At 40.3% G+C, this 18,409-nt stretch overlaps 1 protein-coding gene across 2 annotated transcripts in view; it reads left to right on the top strand.

Annotated features, from left to right (window-relative positions):
* The window catches only part of Ppp4r1 (protein phosphatase 4 regulatory subunit 1), a 49,113-nt gene that overhangs the window by 10,560 nt on the left and 20,144 nt on the right, over positions 1-18,409 (top strand). Inside the window, exons 2-9 of one of the 2 annotated variants that reach the window (XM_048806737.1) lie at positions 3,577-3,661; positions 4,420-4,526; positions 8,569-8,711; positions 9,162-9,308; positions 11,497-11,604; positions 11,743-11,808; positions 12,445-12,603; positions 15,159-15,286. In XM_048806737.1, the coding sequence (XP_048662694.1) occupies positions 3,577-3,661; positions 4,420-4,526; positions 8,569-8,711; positions 9,162-9,308; positions 11,497-11,604; positions 11,743-11,808; positions 12,445-12,603; positions 15,159-15,286 (943 nt within the window). Of the gene's footprint in view, positions 1-3,474; positions 3,662-4,419; positions 4,527-8,568; positions 8,712-9,161; positions 9,309-11,496; positions 11,605-11,742; positions 11,809-12,444; positions 12,604-15,158; positions 15,287-18,409 lie in introns of those variants that run through there. The other variant, XM_015506024.2, reaches the window with a different exon arrangement.

Below are 18,409 nucleotides of genomic sequence, written 5' to 3'. Positions count from 1 at the left end.
CAGATGTTTGATTGAGGCTGGGTAAGACTTACAGGTACATTCTGTAGCAGTGGTGATCAAAGCCTGTGGACTCCATAGGGGTGAGGTCCATAGTCTTAGTCAGCTTGACGTAGGACAGGAAGGATGTCAAGCCAGGGTGATTCTGTGGATGTTGGCAGGGGCAATGTATTGGGAAGTAGAAGTAGACCTTTGATACCAGGGTCTGTGCCAGAGTGGAACGCTCCTGTATAGAAGAGTGGTCAACCATGATTGACAGACTGTGACAAAAAGGTTGAAGCAAAGCACGATTCTGTTACATCTAGGAGTGTGTTTCTCAAATGTAGTTGAGCAGTTCACATTTGAATTTAATGGGGTATTTATTAAAAATAAATGCTCAGGGCCTCACTGTGAAGCCACACAATCAGTGTGTGGGTCTCAGAATCTGCATTTAAACACAGTGATGCTGACAGTGGTTGCTGGAGGCAGCTTTCCCACTGCCACCCCCACCCCACCCCCCCGGCTTATGACCAGAATCAGTGTTATTAATGTTTGCCTTTAACACATGTGAGACTCTGATGAAACAGTTTGGTCATAGTCATAGAATTCTAGAGCCTGCATAAAGGTGCCTTTGAAGTCATGCTGGCTCCACAGTCTTAGGTACAAAGGAGGAAACTTACCTGAATGAGTGTGTCTGAGTGGCCTTTACAACTCTGATTCATAATGCTGGTACTTTGCTGTGAGTTGCAGATCAGAAGCTGTGTAAAATTTACCGTAAGTAATGATGAACACGGTTAGGGGTTATTCATAACCCAGTGTGACAATCACTGTTTTTTCATTGGGGTATTTAGACCATTTGCACTTAACGTACTTAATGCTAAGGTTGGGCTTAAATCTCTCATCTTGCTCCCCTGTTTGTCCCTCTCTTGCTTCTCTCCTTTATCCTTTTTTTCTTTTGGGTTGAGTTTTTACAGTCATTATTGACTGGTTAGCTGTTGTCTTTGTTGATTTTGTTTGGAGTTTGTGACTGGCGCGGGTCCTTAACTTGCCCGTCTGCCTTCCCGGGGCGCTGCTCTTCACAGAGGCGAATGGCTCTCTGCTTCACCCCCCTGCTGCCCTTCCCCTGCTGGAGCTGCTTTACCTCCACTGGCCTTGACCTCCACAGGGCACTTCTATCTGTTTACTTGACAGTACATATTTTTGCCTTAAACACTTATCTTAATTTAAGAGATTTCAAAAATAAAGAAGCTTTTTATTTACCCACATATTAACCATTTCTGATACTCTTTGTTTCTTTAAGTAGATCCAGATTTCCTTGTGATATTATTTTCCTTTTGCTTAAAGAATTTAAATGTGTCTAATGGTGTATGTCTGTCATTGAGGACATCAGCTTTTGCATGTCTGAGAAAAGTCAGTTTTGTATTTGAAAGGTTTCTGTTTGTTGGGTATAGAATGGGGAAGTTGGTATTGTCTAGTTGGTATCAGGGATTGAACCCAGAGGTGCTTATCCACTGAGCCACATCCCCAGCCTTTTTTCATATTTTATTTAGAGGCAGGGTCTCACTAAGTTGCTTAGGGCCTTGCTAAGTTGCTGAGGCTGGCTCTGAACTCCGTGCTGCTCCTGCCCCAGCCTCCCTAGCCGCTGGGATTACAGGTGTGTGCCACTGCACCTGGCCTGTTGTCTGTTGCTCTGCCATCTGGCTTATTAATAAGTAAATTGTCATTCTTTGTTCTATAAATAAAGTGAGTTTTTCCCTGGTTGATTAAAAGTATCAAAAACTATTTTCTTATAGCTATTTTTTTTTAAAAACCATTTAAAGTGTTAGGGTCAATTTGGTCCTAGATGATCCACCTTAGTCAGAAGTAGAAGAGCATGTTTGGGTGTTTCTTTAAATATAAAAGCTGTCTTCATTTTAGCAAACTGGAATAGTTGGAAGTGCTGCCTTTTGTAGTGGCTTTCTGATGGCATTCTCTTGGGGGTGGAATAGTTCTTTTAGTGCACTGCTCAGAGTACAGTGCCACAAGATGGGCCCATCCCATGGACTCACTCACATTTTAAAGAGGCCTTTTTTGGGCCATACTGGGGATTGAACCAATGGGCCGCACTCCATCACTGAGGGTGTGCCCAGTCGGAGCAGTGACAGTGGGGTCTAATTGGGACATGAGAGGCCTTTTCTATTCCTCATGTGGCAGCATTGTGGTGCTTCTCATGTTGTGGTGTTTTTGCTTTCCTGAGCAAAGACCTGGAGCAAAGATAAAATCTGGTTGTGAGTGATGAACAGATTGGTTGCAGAAAAGCTTAAGTGTTTCTTTGTGCCAGGAAATATTCTTGGAGATAAAGCAGTGAATAAGGTGAAAATTCCTGTCCTCCTGGAGCCCATATCTAGCTCTGCAGAGACAGATGGAAAGTTAAGGCAAGCTAGCAAATCGGAGGTGGTGACAGGCAGGAATGGAGGGTGTTAATCACCGTGGAGGGGGATGTCTGGGAGCGCTTATGCTTCGGGCAGGGCCTGACCTCCTGGTGTTGGGAGCTCTTACTGGAGTCTCCAGCTTCCACCTCCTCCAGCCTCACGATTCTCCCATCAGTTATATTCCCTTTTCCCCAGCACTTGGATTTATATTTATTTGTTGACTATTTACTTTTATCATATAAGCATGTTTCAAATCTTTCTCTTTTTAAAATATTAGAAACTAAACAAAATAAAAAGTAATCTTCGTCGAGCCTTGGATGTCCTGGCTAATTGTTCTATAGCTACATTTCCGCAGGGCACCTTTTGAGTATATTGTTTTTCTCAGCCATGACTGTGGTCTGGCCCCTCCACTTTGATAGCACAAGAATCACACCTGATAGGTGACAGTACCACATTCAGTGGGCAGGTGCCAGTTAGTCGTGCCTTCAGATTTTGTCTGCCTGGTATCTTTGAAGCCCTTACCTTCTGCTAGTTTCATCCATTTTCTGGTTCTCCCTCCTCTTCTGGCAGTGTAAGCAGTTTCTGGCCTTGCAGTCAGTACCTGCCTTCTTTGTGATGCATTTTAAAGTAGGTTGTCTTCTCAGTGGCGCATCAGTGCTTGAGGGCAGAAGCTATGGTGTTTCCATAGTCATTTCCTCAGCGTAAACCTGGTCCTGGGCATAGGCTGTTCAGTGAGCACTTGTTTAGTGACTGTAAGTACACTGCTGGTTTTAGCTTACCTCTAGTGAGCGAAGTCCTTAGCTGTACCTTTGGCGTTGTGGAATCCACCATATCCCGTTTGACTGTGTGTGTATTACTTCCAAGTACACATGTTCCCATCGAGCATGTAAGTCCTTACACCTGTGGTCCCTGTTCCCTCCCGTGATCTGTAGCTGTTGGCCTTGTGCTCCCTGTGGCTGCGGTAGTGAGATGGCATCTGGAGAAAGAAGGGGCACCCTTCAGCTCCTGGTGCTGCTGGCTTGAGGCCGAGGGTCCCTTGGGATCCTCCTCACCACTCCAGCGGTGTGCGTGCTGCACACAGGTGAGGGGTGCTTGTGGTTTCCGAGTGTGTAAGGAGTATTTCTGATGTCTCTGATAGTTGGTGTGGATGACTACAGCTCAGAGTCTGATGTGATTATTATACCTTCAGCCCTGGACTTTGTCTCACAAGATGAGATGTTGACGCCACTGGGGAGACTGGACAAGTATGCTGCAAGTGAGAACGTGTTCAACAGGTGTGTGCACCTTCTTTCCATTAACCTGGAAGTGGAGGGGGGGGTTGTCTCAGTAGGGAGGACAGCACACCCAGCCTGCAGTATAATGTGCACAGTCCGAGCCACCAGGCTGCAGCGATCACATTGTCCTGACCTGTGCTGTAGGTGTTACTCTTGATCCTGGGACACACACAGTGCTCTTGCTTTGCTTTTTGCCAAGACCAAACCGTCTTGCCGCTGGCATGCTCTGGAATCCTGCAGGTTGCTTACTGGGAGTCAACGTCACCAGACCACGTAGCCTGCTCTGTGCCGGTTGGTACTCAGGGCACCGGCCCAGCCCTGACTGCCAGCGAGCACTCTTTCTTGCACTTGCTTTGTCCACCTGTGCTGTCCAGACCGCTTCGCCAAACTTTTCTGGGAAATGAAGAAGTCCTTGTCCAAATTTTTGAACATAGATGTATAAAATCCATGCTAGTAAAGATGTAATGAAGACTGAATATATTTTCTTATTGTTAGGATAATCGAAGGATAGCTGAAGTGAATTTTCAGTTGACTTTAGAAATTTGCCATTTTGTTAAAGATGAAAAATATTGGGAAATATTCAGTCTCATCTATGAAATCAATACTGGCATTTACCACTTAGGAAATTACAGGTTTCATATGTTTTAAAATGTAGTAAGAAAAAATTGCTTATTGAAACCATACGGGTTCTGTCTTTTAAGATTCTAAATAATAACTATTGATGCCTGAACACTATGTACTTCTCTTTTTCTGTGTAGACAAATGGTGGCCCGGAGCCTGCTGGATACACTGAGGGAAGTGTGTGATGATGAAAGAGATTGCATTGCTGTCTTGGAAAGGATTAACAGATTAGCTGACGACTCAGGTATGTTTGTGTATGCAGAGGAAACACTTAGGTTATCTAGAAAGGTTTCTTTTACCAAATTTGTGTTTCTAAAACTAATGGAAAAGTTAAAGTGATATGAGATTTCTTTAGAAGATTTCCTAAGTAAATTATCAAACCCACCAGTAACAAGAAAAAAAAGTCCATTACTAAATTCATACTGGACCCATTTACTTAACTTTGGACATTTCTTATCAAAATAAGAAATTTTTTTTTTCAGGAGTGTGTCTCTCTTTTTTTTTTTTTCTGAGAGAGAGAGAGAGAGAATTTTTTTAATATTTATTCTTTAGTTTTCAGCGGACACAACATCTTTATTTGTATGTGGTGCTGAGGATCGAACCCAGGCCGCATGCATGCCAGGCGAGCAGGCTACCACTTGAGCCACATCCGCAGCCCCAAGAATATTATTTTGCATCATGTCTTAAATATTTTTAAATTAATGAAATGTTAAAAAATAATTTAGAATAAATTAAAAGAGATAGAAGGTGCTGTAAAATTTTTGGGCAAATGTAAAATACCCTTCGTAAAACTAAGGCTGGTGTATTTTACGGTAAAGACAGGAGTTTGCACAAAAGGCGAATTTGATTTGAGCTTTAGAAAATAGTGATGCTGAAATTTTTCAAAATATGTTTTGTATTGTGATAAGATATACATAACATAAAGCTTACCATTTTAGTAAATACTTAGTTTTAAGTAGTTTTTATATTTGATATTTACAAACAATCCAAAAGTAAATTTTAAAACTTAAAAAAAACTATGCTATCAACATATGTTTTTAATTTCTGACAAACTTTTTTGATGTCTTAAAAGTCTCATCTTTTAATTTTTAGATGAGCTCTACTTAATGAGGATATGTTAACTATTTACATAAGTATTACATTTTTAAAATTGTCTTATTGGGTGGAAAGAACATTTTTAAGCTCATTAATAATCTGTGTATAGATTGTTCTTATGTGCTTGCCTTAGGGTGGTGTTAGGAGGCTCTCATTAAGTGTGATTTTTAGTTGTAATTTTCACTGAAATGAAATAGTTTTGAGACGGGTTGTGTTGGCTTTGATAGAAAGCTGAGATGCAGAGAGGGGAAGGGGTGCAGAGTTTTGAGAAGTGGAGGTGGTAGCCCCTGGTCCCCAAGGAGGAGCTTGCTAGTCTGCAGCCAGCAGGGGAGGCTGTTCAGAGGGAGTTGGAGCCCAGCTGGTGGAAGGGTGAGGGGCAGGGAGCACTAATTGGGTAAGTGGTCAGAAAAGATGTAGTGCTGGGAGTGTTTCCCGAGCTGCCTCCCTTAGTTTTGTGTGTGTGATTTTAGTTTTTAGTTTCTGGTTTGCGTAGGTGTTTTCCACATGGTTGAGGATGTAACACTCTCTGTAGTTCAGTGTGTTGCTTTCCCATGGGTTCTGACTGTTTGACTTTTTAGTCCTTTGTCTCCCATCTGCACTGTGACAACGTCTTTCAGCAGAGTCTCTTCCAATTGCTGTCCAATTGGAATGTTTCATTGCTGTTAATTCCATTTTCTCATTTTCAGGAGACTTGGTACTTCTTCTCAGGACCCTGTTTTTCTTGTCCTATTGATTACATTCTCTTTTCAGTTACACTTCCTTTCATCATGTTAGCCGAGTGTTTGAAATGGTGAAGGCCTCTGCAGGTTGCTTGTGTAGCTGCAGTGCTTGGTGCTACTATCCTTCTGTTGTGTCTTTATCGCTTTGCCATTGAGGGATCATTTCGTTTTTATAGTTTCTGATTGTGAGTTCATCATTAATGGGTCTTTGTAGGGATCTGGTGCTGTAGTTTGACCTTCATTGTGGCATTGTCACTTGTGGTTCAGAGCTGTGCTGCCAGGCCCAGGGTCCTTAGCAGCTAGGAATCACTCTGCACTGATTCTGTGGTGTTGTGTGTATGAGATAAGTATGTTTATTCTGGGTGGGGAGCAGCAGTTCTCATTCTGTGCCTGCATGTATGAATCTGGAATCCAGACCAGTCCAAAGCACATGCCCAGGGTTTCAGAAATAACACGTTTAGAGCAGATTTTTGTTGTTGTTGTTGTTTTCAATACCGAGAATAACACACTACCAAAAGAAAAAAACTGCTAGTACCCTAGAAACTGCCTCAGTGTATTTCTGTCTTGCCCACTTTCCTAAAGGTAGGCACCATCTGACCACTAAGGGCATTGATTATTTTGTGTCTGGCCTCTGTTTCTGAAGCTCCTCCATGTTGCTGCTTGTGACTGTTGCGGATTTTTTTTAACCAGTGGTGTGCTCTGCGAGTACACTGCAGCTAAGTGCCACTGTGGTTGGAGTGGGCGCGTGGGTTGCCTCCAGCATAGGTTAGTGCTGCTTTGAACACAGGCACACATCTCCGTGGGTACATAGAAACGGAGTCACTGGGTCATAAGACATGCGTAGCCTCACCCTGATGGAAGTGCCCTGGTGTTTTCCAGAGTGGCATAGCTGTCTACAGATGCCTGGGCATGTGTTCAGTCTGCGCCTGCAGCATCACCTGTTTGCGCAGAGCTCGGGTGTGTGAGGGCATGCTTTAACTTGCATTTCTTTAGTGACCTGTGAAGTTGAGTGCTGGTTATGTGCTTACTGGCTAGTTGGACACCTTGATTTTTGTAGTATAAAGTCTCTTCCCCTTTATTTAAATTGGCAGGATTTTTCTTATAGATTTTTTCCTTATAGATTTATAAAGTGAATTTTTTTTTTCTTCGGTGCTGGGGATGGAACCCAGAGCCTCATACATGTTAGGCAAGTGCTCTAACACAAGCCACATCCCCAGCCCTGAAATTCTTTATACCCATTAAGTATCCTTAGGCCATTTATGTGTCTTAGAGGTATCTTTTCTACTCTGGCTGACCTTTTACTCTTAAATGGTGCCTCTTAAAGAAGAGAAGTCCTAGGCTTGTGGAGGGAGCACTTGCCTCGCCTGCATGAGGCCTGGGGTTCAATCCAGGGTACTAGGGAAGAAAAAGTTCTTTTTTATGGGCTTTCTATTTATGTGCTCTTTGAGAAGCTTATCCTGATTCCAAAGTCATGAGAATATTTTCCTATGTTATCTAATACAGAAACTTTACCTTTTTTTTTTTTTTGCCTTTGATACTTAGATTCATATTCCACATGTAATTTACTCTTTTTGACATGTTTATCATGTACAGTATTTATCATGTAAATACAGTGTTTATTTTTGTATATTTTAGGAAACAGAGAACAAACTTTGTTTTATTGTTGTTGGTTTGGGTACCGGATTGAACTCAGGGATGCTTAAACCCTGAGCCACATCAATCCCCAGCCCTTTTTAAAAATATTTTATTTTGAGTCAGGGTCTTTCCTAGTTGCTTAAAGCCTCACTAAGTTGCTGAGGCTGGCTTTGAATTTTCAATCCTCCTGCCTCAGCCTCCCAAGTCACTGGGATGACAGGTGTGTACCATTGCACTCAGCTGTAATGAAGTTTTTATAAAGTGAATTAGTTGATTTTTTAGTTAGTTCTTTGGTAGTGTTTGCTTCTCCATCTTAAGATTGTACATTTCTTCTAATATTATCTTTTAGTCCTTTGAGTTTTTTTCCCTCCCAAGTTTGAAACTTGTATTTCATCTGGAGTTTATGTGTAGTGTGCAGAAAGAGTAGGAATCTAACAGGCATAGTAGCGCATGCCTGTCATTCTGGTGGCTCAGGAGGCTAAGGCAGGAGGACCACAAGTTCAAGGCCAGCCTCAGCAATTTATTGAAGCCCTGAGCAACTTAGCAAGAAGACCATGTCTCAGAATAAAAAATACAAAGGTCTAGGGATGTGGCTCAGTGTTTGAACACTACTGGGTTCAATACCCAGTACTGAAAAAGAAAGGAATTGTTGTATGCTTGGTACGTGCTATGAAGTGTAGCACCTGGGTCTGGGTAGATCCCTCCTTCATTCTCGGTGGACCTGCTGGTGGTTGGAGGAGGACTGCAGGGTGAAAAGATGATTTTGTAAGTCTTTTCCTTGCTAAAGATGAAAGTGCAAAGACAGCTCACTTGTTCACCTTGCTGTTATTTCAACAGAACCAACAGTGCGAGCAGAGCTGATGGAACAGGTGCCTCATATTGCATTGTTTTGTCAAGAAAATCGCCCTTCCATACCATATGCTTTTTCCAAATACTTACTACCTATTGTGGTCAGATATCTTGCAGATCAGAATAATCAGGTAAGAGTTCCATTTATTTGATCTTAAAGGAATTTTATGTAGCTTAATGTATGTAGAATAGCCCAGCCTGGGTTTTCATTGGATTATTTTTCCTAATTTTATTATTTGTGTTTCAGAAATGTCCAGTTATCTTAGATAAGACATTGTTGAGAGTCAGACAAGTGCATTAGGTCTCTTGAATGCCCTTCTGCCTAGTACTTGTGCTCACTTGGTACCTTCCCAGGTGTTTGTCAGTGCACCTTTGTGACATCTTTACAAGGATGGCTTTTGTGTTCCACTGTTACAACATAGTCTATCACATCGTCTTTGTAATAGTTGAAGAAAATAGCTAAAAAAATTTTTTTGCGAGTATGTCTTCCTTTAAGTTTATGAGAAATCTTCACATTTGTAAACGTGGAGTGGTCAAGTTTTGTCACATCAGGCACATGTTTGTCTTTATGGTTTGCCCAGGTGAGGAAGACAAGCCAGGCAGCGCTGCTGGCTCTGCTGGAGCAGGAGCTGATCGAGAGATTTGATGTGGAGACCAGAGTATGCCCGGTGCTGATAGAGCTGACTGCCCCAGACAGCAATGACGATGTGAAGACGGAGGCCGTGGCTGTAAGTGGTGCTCGTTTCCGTCTAGGCAGAGGTACCTGTTGAGTGCCCATCAGACCTTGGCTGCTTTGTCTCATTTAATACATGATTGTTAAAGTAGCTGCCAACTGCTAAGGGACATATAATGACTGAGGAAACAGGTGTATCGTCATACAGTAAAGCAGTAAGTTACCGTAAACTCGTTGTGTCAAATGGGAAAATAAGATGGTTATCACAGAGTGCAGTTAAATTAAAAAAAAAAAGTAGTAAAGGAAGAAACACAGGGAGCCCTCCCTTGCTGGGAGCCCTTAAGGGAAGGACAGCCTGCCCGGGCCTTGGCTGGGATGCATGCCGTCCCTGGCTAGTGCTACTTCTATGCCATGGTTGCTGCATCTCATTATTTTGTTTTTAAATACTCACCAGCTAGTAATGAACTCATTTTTTCCTCAATTATATTTATTCACATAACAATCATTTTAAAGTGTTAATGCAGTAGCAGTAGCATATGGTACATGTGTAATGCAGTAGCATTTAGTACATTCGCAGTGTCACACAACAACCACCTCTACCTATTCCAAAGCATTTTTTTCCTTCCTTCAGAGTTCCTCAGTGAAGGACATCAGTCTTGGTGTGACTGTTGGCTCACATGAGCAGGGTGTACTGAGTCATGATTTTTGATGGGATCTAGAATCAGGAGATCATTATGATTTGAGGACTGTTTCCAGCACTGGTAGGAATCCTGCGCTGGCCTCTTCAGACTCACTCACTCCTGCTTAGTTGTCAGGTTTTACATTTCCTGGCTCCCAGTTATTTTCTTTTAGGAATGATTCATTCTAACAAATTCATTTGTCCTAGATGAGTAGTGATACAGTGTAACCTGGGGTTTCTATCCAAAGTTTGAGTTGGTGATTCTTGTTTGAGAAACAAAGCTGGCCGTGGCCTCTAGGAGTCGCAGGCAATATCTCCAGTTCTGATGATATTGGGATTTTGACACAGGAATTATTTTATATAGATCAGTTTGGGAAGAATTGCTAGCCTAACAATCCATGAATATGATAGATCTGTCAATTTACTGAAGCATTTGATCGACCTGGTCAATATAGTTATCATCAGAAGATCTTGTATTTTGTTAGATTTCATGTCTTTTTAACATTGTGAAAGATGATGTTTTAAAGGTGCCCAGTCATTCTTTGTAATTTGTAGAAGAAATACAATAGATGTTTGTATTCTGACATGTGTCCTACAAACCACGCCTTAAATGGTGTGAGTGGTGCTTGTTTCCGTCTAGGCAGAGGTGCATAGTTGTCATACATGACAACTGTCATATGAATAAAGAGTTTTCTGTCTTTCCAATATCTACCTTTTACTTTTTGTCATGTTTGTAGGGTCAGAGGGGATTTCATTGCTAAATGATGATAGACCATCAGGTTTCTTTCTGTGTCAATTTCTATAGTGGAAAGTTCATTTTCTTTCTTTTTAAAAAAATCTTTCTTTTATTTATTTATTTTTTTATGTGGTGCTGAGGATCGAACCCAGTCCCTCACACATGGTAGGCAAGCACCCTACCACTGAGCCCCAGCCCCAGCCCATAAAGCTCATTTTTGAATCAGCAGGCCTCACTTTGGTTGGTGTTCTGTGTCAACTGAAACATGCATATTGGGACTTTCCTGGCTTTCCTTGAAGCACACATTGCAGAACCATGATGAGTCCAGCATCCAGGATCCTCTGTGAACACAGTGCTTGGCAGCGCGAGAGCTGCCTCTCAGCCTTCCTTAGTAACACACAGGTGCTTAGCACCCGGTCCTGCCAGGACAGTCTCCCTGTTGGACAGTTACTCTTGTTTTCACTAGGAAAATGTAGGGTGTTTTATTTTTTAAACTTGTAAAGATTAAAATGATTAGGTATTTAAATAACAATGATGAAGTAATATGGATGAAAATTAAAGTTTTAAAATTTTCTGTGGGATTATTGTATATTTAGTATTTGTTGGTTAATTTTATCAATAATGGTTAATACCTGTTTTTCTGTTTCCTTTTGGATAAATAGGTTGGAATTATCATTTGCTTTGAATATTCTTTACGATGTAATCAGTATAATGATGCCACATCATTTTATATTTCCTTACATTATTTCTTTTTTTCGGTTATCAAACTTAACTGAGAAAGTCTTTCTTTTTATAGATACTTCCAGTGTGTCTTTTCTTACTTTATAGATAATGTGCAAGATGGCGCCCATGGTTGGGAAGGACATTACAGAACGTCTCATCCTCCCCAGGTTCTGTGAGATGTGCTGTGATTGCAGGATGTTCCATGTGCGGAAGGTACCTTTATAGTCAGTTGTTTTCTGTTTAAGAATGCATAATTTTAGCGGTTAACATATTGATATGTGAAATTCAATGTATTATTTTTAAGGAACTCTTTGCGGTATATTGAAATGTCACCAATGCTTTTGTTGTCAGGTCTGTGCTGCCAATTTTGGAGATATCTGCAGTGTAGTTGGCCAACAAGCTACTGAGGAAATGTTGGTAAGTATCACAAATATAGAAGAGTAAATGGTGTGTTATAGAGTAGCATGTGAAACTTGAAATGGAAGCATTTGTCCCAAAATTTTATTAACACAATCCCATGAATGTAAAACAGGAAGATGATCATGACTTTGAGTTTAGATATCTGCCCTCCTAGAATCTGGGCATTTAAATTGTGTTTTGGTAAGGACAGTTTGTTAAAAATTTAAATACATGTGACAGTCTTCAATTCATTGTTACCATTCCCATTTCTATGAAGTAAATCAATTCTAGTTTATTCCGTTGAATTAATTTTATTATGGTCCTCCAATATTTTGGTGGCATCTTAAATCTACAGATTAGTTTTAGACAGTAGTATGTGAGATGTGTGTGCTCCAGGTTCACGTGGCTTATTTCTGGAAGGATCTATCATGCAGAACAAGCCCTGAGATAATAGCTGCATTTGTCGAGTGTTTTGGGGTTTGCATAGTCAGTTATGAATTAGATGTGATTTATTGAAAACTACTGAGTATTAATATTAAAAAATTGGTACTTTTAAAGAAAATCCAGTGTTTAAAACACTATGAAAGCAGAAAATGGGAGAAAAGTGACATAGCGTCCTCCTCAGTTTGCCTAAAACCTACCCTTCTTGCGCAGCTGCCCAGGTTTTTCCAGCTTTGCTCTGACAATGTGTGGGGTGTCCGGAAGGCGTGTGCCGAGTGCTTCATGGCTGTGTCCTGCGCAACCTGTCAAGAGATCCGACGGACCAAATTGTCAGCACTGTTTATTAACTTGATCAGTGATCCTTCACGTTGGGTATGGCTTTATAATTTTGGTAAAAAAATATATTTGAGCCTGTTTTTAAAATAAACTTGATTTTATAATTTAAGAAACAATTTATAATGTTATTCATACTTCTAAGAGTAGGCAATAAAAAGAATATGCTTTTCAGGCGGGAGCTGTGGTTCAGTGGCAGAGCGCTTGCCTGGCATGTGAGGGGCACTGGGCTCAATCCTCAGCACCGCATAAAAATAAATAAATAAAATAAAGGTATTGTATCCATCTACAATGAAAAATATTTAAAAAAAAGAAAAGAATGCACTTTTCTTAACGGTACAGTGTTTCTTTACAAATAAAAATCATGTTGGTTTTCATTCACTTGACAATGATGTATAACATTCATTGATTTTTGTTTTTTAGAACCTTGTGTTCTATAAGTAATAGGTTAAATGTAATCAGATATGACCACTTGGTTGTAGCATATACAACCCACCTCTTCTCCTGTACTGGGGATTGAATCCAGGGGTGCTTTCCCACTGAGCTACATCCCCGTTTTGTTTATATATATATAAAAACTATATATATTTGTGTGTGTGTGTGTGTGTGTGTGTGTATATATATATATATATATGGTTAGTTAGTTGCAGTTGGACATAATACCTTTATTTATTTGTTTGTTTGTTTGTTTGTTTGTTTTTATGTGGTGCTGAGAATCAAATGCGGGGCCTCATATGTGCTAGGCGAACATTATACCATTGAGCCACAACCCCAGCTCCCCCCACCAGTTTTTAAATTTTTGTTTTTTCTATAATTTTGAGGCAAGGGTCTAAGTTGCTGAGTCTGGCCTCAAACTTGCTACCCTCCTGTCTCAGCCTACTGAGTCACTGGGATGACAGGCATGCACCCTTATGCCTGGCTATATACTACTTTTGATGTGTTGCTGGATTTCATTTGCTAATGTTATGTTGAGGGGCTTTGTATCCATATTGTAAAAAAAAAAAACACTGGTCTGTAGGTTCTTGTAATGTCATTGTTTAATTTTATTATAATTTAAGTTGGAGAAATGGTCCTTCCTCTTCTGTGTTTGTTTTTTGTTTCAGAAAGTTTGTGAAGAGTTGGTATTAATTCTTTAAATGTTTGGTAGAATTCAGTGGAGAAACCTTTTGGGCCTGGCCTTTTCTTTGTAGGTAGTTTTAGAATTACTAAATAAATTTTCTGTGACATGTATTGGGAGCAAGTTTAGAGATTTCACAATATCCAGAAAAGGTAAACTCTTGACATATAATTTTTTAAATAACATCTTATGTTTTTATGGAAATAATGCTTACTGTCTTACAAAGAGGAACACACTGAGTTCACACACACACACACACACATACACACACACACATATTCCCATGAAGCATATAATTCCAGCCTTTAGGAAAACCAGCTGAACCCTTTTCTTGTATGGGTTCTCCAAGTAGGTAAATACTAATAGAAATACCTTACATTTAACCAAGTAGGTAAATACTAATAGAAATACCTTACATTTATTTGCCTTTGTAAAATCCATATAATCATACAGTCCTCACTTTAAAACTTGCAAAACCTTCTGGAAAACTCTCTAGAAAAAGGATGCCATCCTGAGAGAGTTGGGTCTGTGGTGCCATCGAGGGTATGACACGCCTCCTCTGCTATCACATTGCCGTTGGATTGTGCCCATCCATCCTTCCTCCCATGAAACTCTTCTTTTCAAATGTTGTGTTTTCAAAAATCCTGATTTTGAAAAATAATGCAGAAATCCATGAGGTAAAATTCTGTAACCCCACACACAAGTGACATGAAGAAGCGTAGTACAGTAGTGGATGGGAATGGGGGTAGGGGAAGAGGAGGTGCCAGGACTGACCTGGAGCAAAGGAAGGTTCACGCGTGTGGTCATGTCTGAGTGAGCCCAGCCATAATGCACTGATAAGCGTGTAGTGAAAGAACACGAGTGTTTGCTTTCAGGTCTTTGTGGACTATGTCCCAGTATTGTCTTCTACTGGGTCTGTATACAGCTGTGGTACATCTGTCCTGCCTCCTTGTAGTAAACAAGTTATACAGCCTTTCCTACCTGAAAACATTAAATGTATTTGTTACATTTTGTTGACGTTATTACTTTATAATTTTTTTGGTACTCTTAGTTTTCTTTATTCTTTTTGTTGTTGAAAATTTAATAAGACTTTTAAAATATATATATATTTTTTAGTTGTAGATGGATACAATATCTTTATTTATTTACTTTTTTTTTTTAATGTGGTGCTGAGGATCAGTGCCTCACACATGCCAGAAGAGTGCGCTACTTCTGAGCCACAACCCAGCCCCTTAACAAGACTTTTTAAAGACTTATTCTACGCAAATATCTTATAGGTTCTCATATTCAAGTTATCTTGGTTTGAATAGAAAAGAAGAAACTGGAAGTAAAAAGGAGAAATTAATTTATAAAATTTCAGAATCCTAGCTGAAGAGTGATTTTTATTGTTCATCCTCTGGGAAAGCAGGCCGTCAGATGTGCCTGTGGCAGAAGCTCCTCCTCATTCCTCTGGCTCACCACCTGGTTTCCTTCCTAGGTTCGCCAAGCAGCTTTTCAGTCCCTGGGACCTTTCATATCTACTTTTGCTAATCCATCTAGCTCAGGCCAGTATTTTAAAGAAGAAAACAAAAGTTCAGAAGATGTTTCAGTAGAAGACAAAAACAGGTATGATTTTAAAACTTTGTTTTCCAGTTTTACTGTTTGTGAATATCATTTCCAATATTTTATAATACACATTCATTTTGGAGCATTGACTAAAAAAATAATAGTTTTATTTCAAGTGTATGTATCTGTTATATTATTTAAACATCAGTTTAGTACATATTAAATGAGAAGATGTATATGTCACACTTAGCTTACCTGGCACATAGAAAATTAAATGGTAGATTTTAATATTTTTAAATAAGTTTATTTAGTAAATAATTTTCTTAGTAAACTGTTGATATTTAAAATATATAGCGTGATGCTTGTGCAGTATAAAGAGTTTGCTTTTTGTTTCTTTTAATGAGTTTTCAAGGAGTAAAACCTAATTTAAGAGTATATCTGTTTTGAGGCTGGGGTTGTGGCTCAGCGGTAGAGTACTCTCCTAGCACATGCGAGGCGCTGGGTTCAATCGTCAGCACCACATAAAAATAAATAAAATAAAGGTATGTGACCAACCAGAACTAATAAGTAAAAAAAAATACAGAGTACTTTTTATATATATATATATATATATATATATAGAGAGAGAGAGAGAGAGAGAGAGTCCATTTCTGACTATTTTTCCTTTCATGGATCTTGGATTCTCTTACAACAGAGCAATAATTATAAACTCTGAATTGAGGGGAAAGCATTTTAATGATTAATCCTAAACTAGTGTACTTAGTACTAGATTGTCAGTTTTTAAGTGTATTAGCCTAATAGGCTAACCAATTTTTAAAATCTTAAAGAATCAACTCTTGATTTTTATTAAGATTTTTTTTTTTGCATTATAAAGCTCAATTGAGTTTTAGTTTTTAGAATTTATCATGCTATATGCTGGGGGGCTGCCCCGCCACACTGGTGCCTGGGAGGTGTGCTGGAGGCAGTCCTGCAGTGGGCCGAGTCACCGCAGGTCTGTCGTCCTGGTCATGGTGCTAACGGGCCTTTTCTTCTATAGGTCTTGGTACTGTGGTGTTGCTTTCTTGGTGTTTTGCTTTGGCAGTTCTTCTTTCTTCTCTGCCGCCTTGTTTTCCTCTTGCCCGTTCTCCTACTGTCCTGCTGAGTAGCCAAACAAACCCGAGGTAAAGGAAGAAAAATCACTCTGAACCTGTCTCCTAGCATGCAAAGCCTGTTCGTTCTTTTGAAAAGAGCTTCTGGGAGGAGTGTGACAAAATGACTGACGGGGTGGAGATGTCCACTGCAAGCTCTCTCACTGTCGACCTGAACGTACTGAAGACTGTTACATAGCTTTCATTTACTTTAAAATCTGGAAGGAGTCTAGTAAGTGCAGGTGTGCATTTATAAAAATTGAATTGGGTGGGACAACACACTTTTGTTTTTTCTTTCTTTTTGTCTTTGTTTTTTTCCTTTTTTGGTGGTAGGGATTGAACTTGGGGGCGCTCGAACATTGAGCCACATCCCCAGTCCCATTTTTTGTATTTATTGTTTAGAGACAGGGTCTCACTGAGTTGCTTATGCTTTGCTTTTGCTGAGGCTGGCTTTGAACTCTCTCTCCTCCTGCCCCTGCCTCCCGAGCTGCTGGGATTACCGGCATGCACCCCTGCACCCAGTGCTGGAGGGCACACTTCCTGTGAGAGACCAGTTAGTAAATGTCCTTCCCTATCACATTGCTCAGCTTTGCCTTTGCAGCCATGTGCCTCGGCTGTGTCAGGGCACTCTTGCTGATAAAAGCAGCTGTTGTGCCTCTCACGGCCATGTTTGCTGACTGCTAGTATGTGGCATTATTGGAAGAGCCATGTAAAGACAGTTTAATTCATGGATTCTTCTTCCATTGTGATGAGGTACGTCTTATCGTCAAGTCAGTACTACTTATAGCGTCAGCTTTTCACTGCATTGCTAGATGTTGTTAAATTATGGTAATGGTATGGTGGAGAGAAGAGACTCCCCTGGCTGAGGAGGGAGTTCTGTCAAATAATGTAAATTCTTTTGCATAGTTTGACTTCCTAGCTTTGTAGAGAAGTATTAAGTCTCAGAACCATTAACTTGCTTGCTCCCCTTAAATACTGTGCTGGCTTATTTTTAAGCCGTTTTAAAATTGTTATGCCGTTAAGATTAATAAGCAAAAATTAACTGAGCACCTACTGTGATCCACATGCTATAAATGGAAATATAGAACTTAGTTCTCTCGGTTACTGAGAATTCGGATGTCTTTGTTTCTTTGTTTCTTTCTTTTTCTTTTTTTTTTTTTGTACCCAAGGGCACTGAACCACATCCCCAGCCCCTTTTTTTTAATTTTTTATTTTATTTTATTTTTTTTTTAGTTATCGGCAGACACAACATCTTTGTTTGTATGCGGTGCTGAGGATCGAACCCAGGCCGCACACATGCCAGATGAGCGCGCTACCACTTGAGCCACATCCCCAGCCCCCAGCCCCTTTTAAATATATTTTTTAAGTTGCTTAGGGCCTCACTGAGTGGCTGAGGCTGGCTTTGAAGAATCCAGATTTCTTACACAACATCTTATGAAATGTTGACCTCTTTCCAATGCTGTTTTTTTTTTTTAAATAATGTGTTTTGTGTAGTAGCTCTGGAAACATTCACTGCCACATGGTACTGTGAAGACTCATTGATGACTAAAGTGTGATTTCATTGGCTTTGTCTTTCACTCGCCTCATCAGGCTTCTTTGAAGCATTTGTGCTTCTCTGAAAGTGCTGTTAAGTCTCCTTCCAGAGCAGAATTTACGTGTACACTTAAAAGTATGTAATACAGGATTCTTTTATGTTTTGTTGTCCTGTGAATGAAGTGGGTCCTGGTGCTTCTCCCTGCTTTCTTGCTGGCTGCTCTCTGCGTGGGAAACCGTCTGTCCCCCTTACCTTCTTCTAACAGAGTGAGCATCGTGATGCACACTGTCCCCAGACTCAGAACCAGCAAGAACCCCTTCTTGACCTTTTCCAGGAAACTCAGAGCTTTGTGTATCTGCTGTTAGTAGCACTGGAGTCGGAGCACTCATCTTTATTTTTTTTCCATCACACTTGTAGAGCAGATTTCCATATCTCTGCTTGTACACTGGAGCACTAAGCTTTAATCGCATCTTAACTGGGTTCGCCTACATATAGTGGCTGCAAGCTTCCAGTGGAGTGGTC

The sequence above is a fragment of the Marmota marmota genome, unplaced genomic scaffold, assembly GCF_001458135.2.
Source record: "Marmota marmota marmota unplaced genomic scaffold, marMar, whole genome shotgun sequence".
Classification (NCBI taxonomy): domain Eukaryota; kingdom Metazoa; phylum Chordata; class Mammalia; order Rodentia; family Sciuridae; genus Marmota; species Marmota marmota.
Note: the sequence above shows the minus strand (reverse complement) of the source record. Positions and strands in the feature narration are given on the sequence as shown.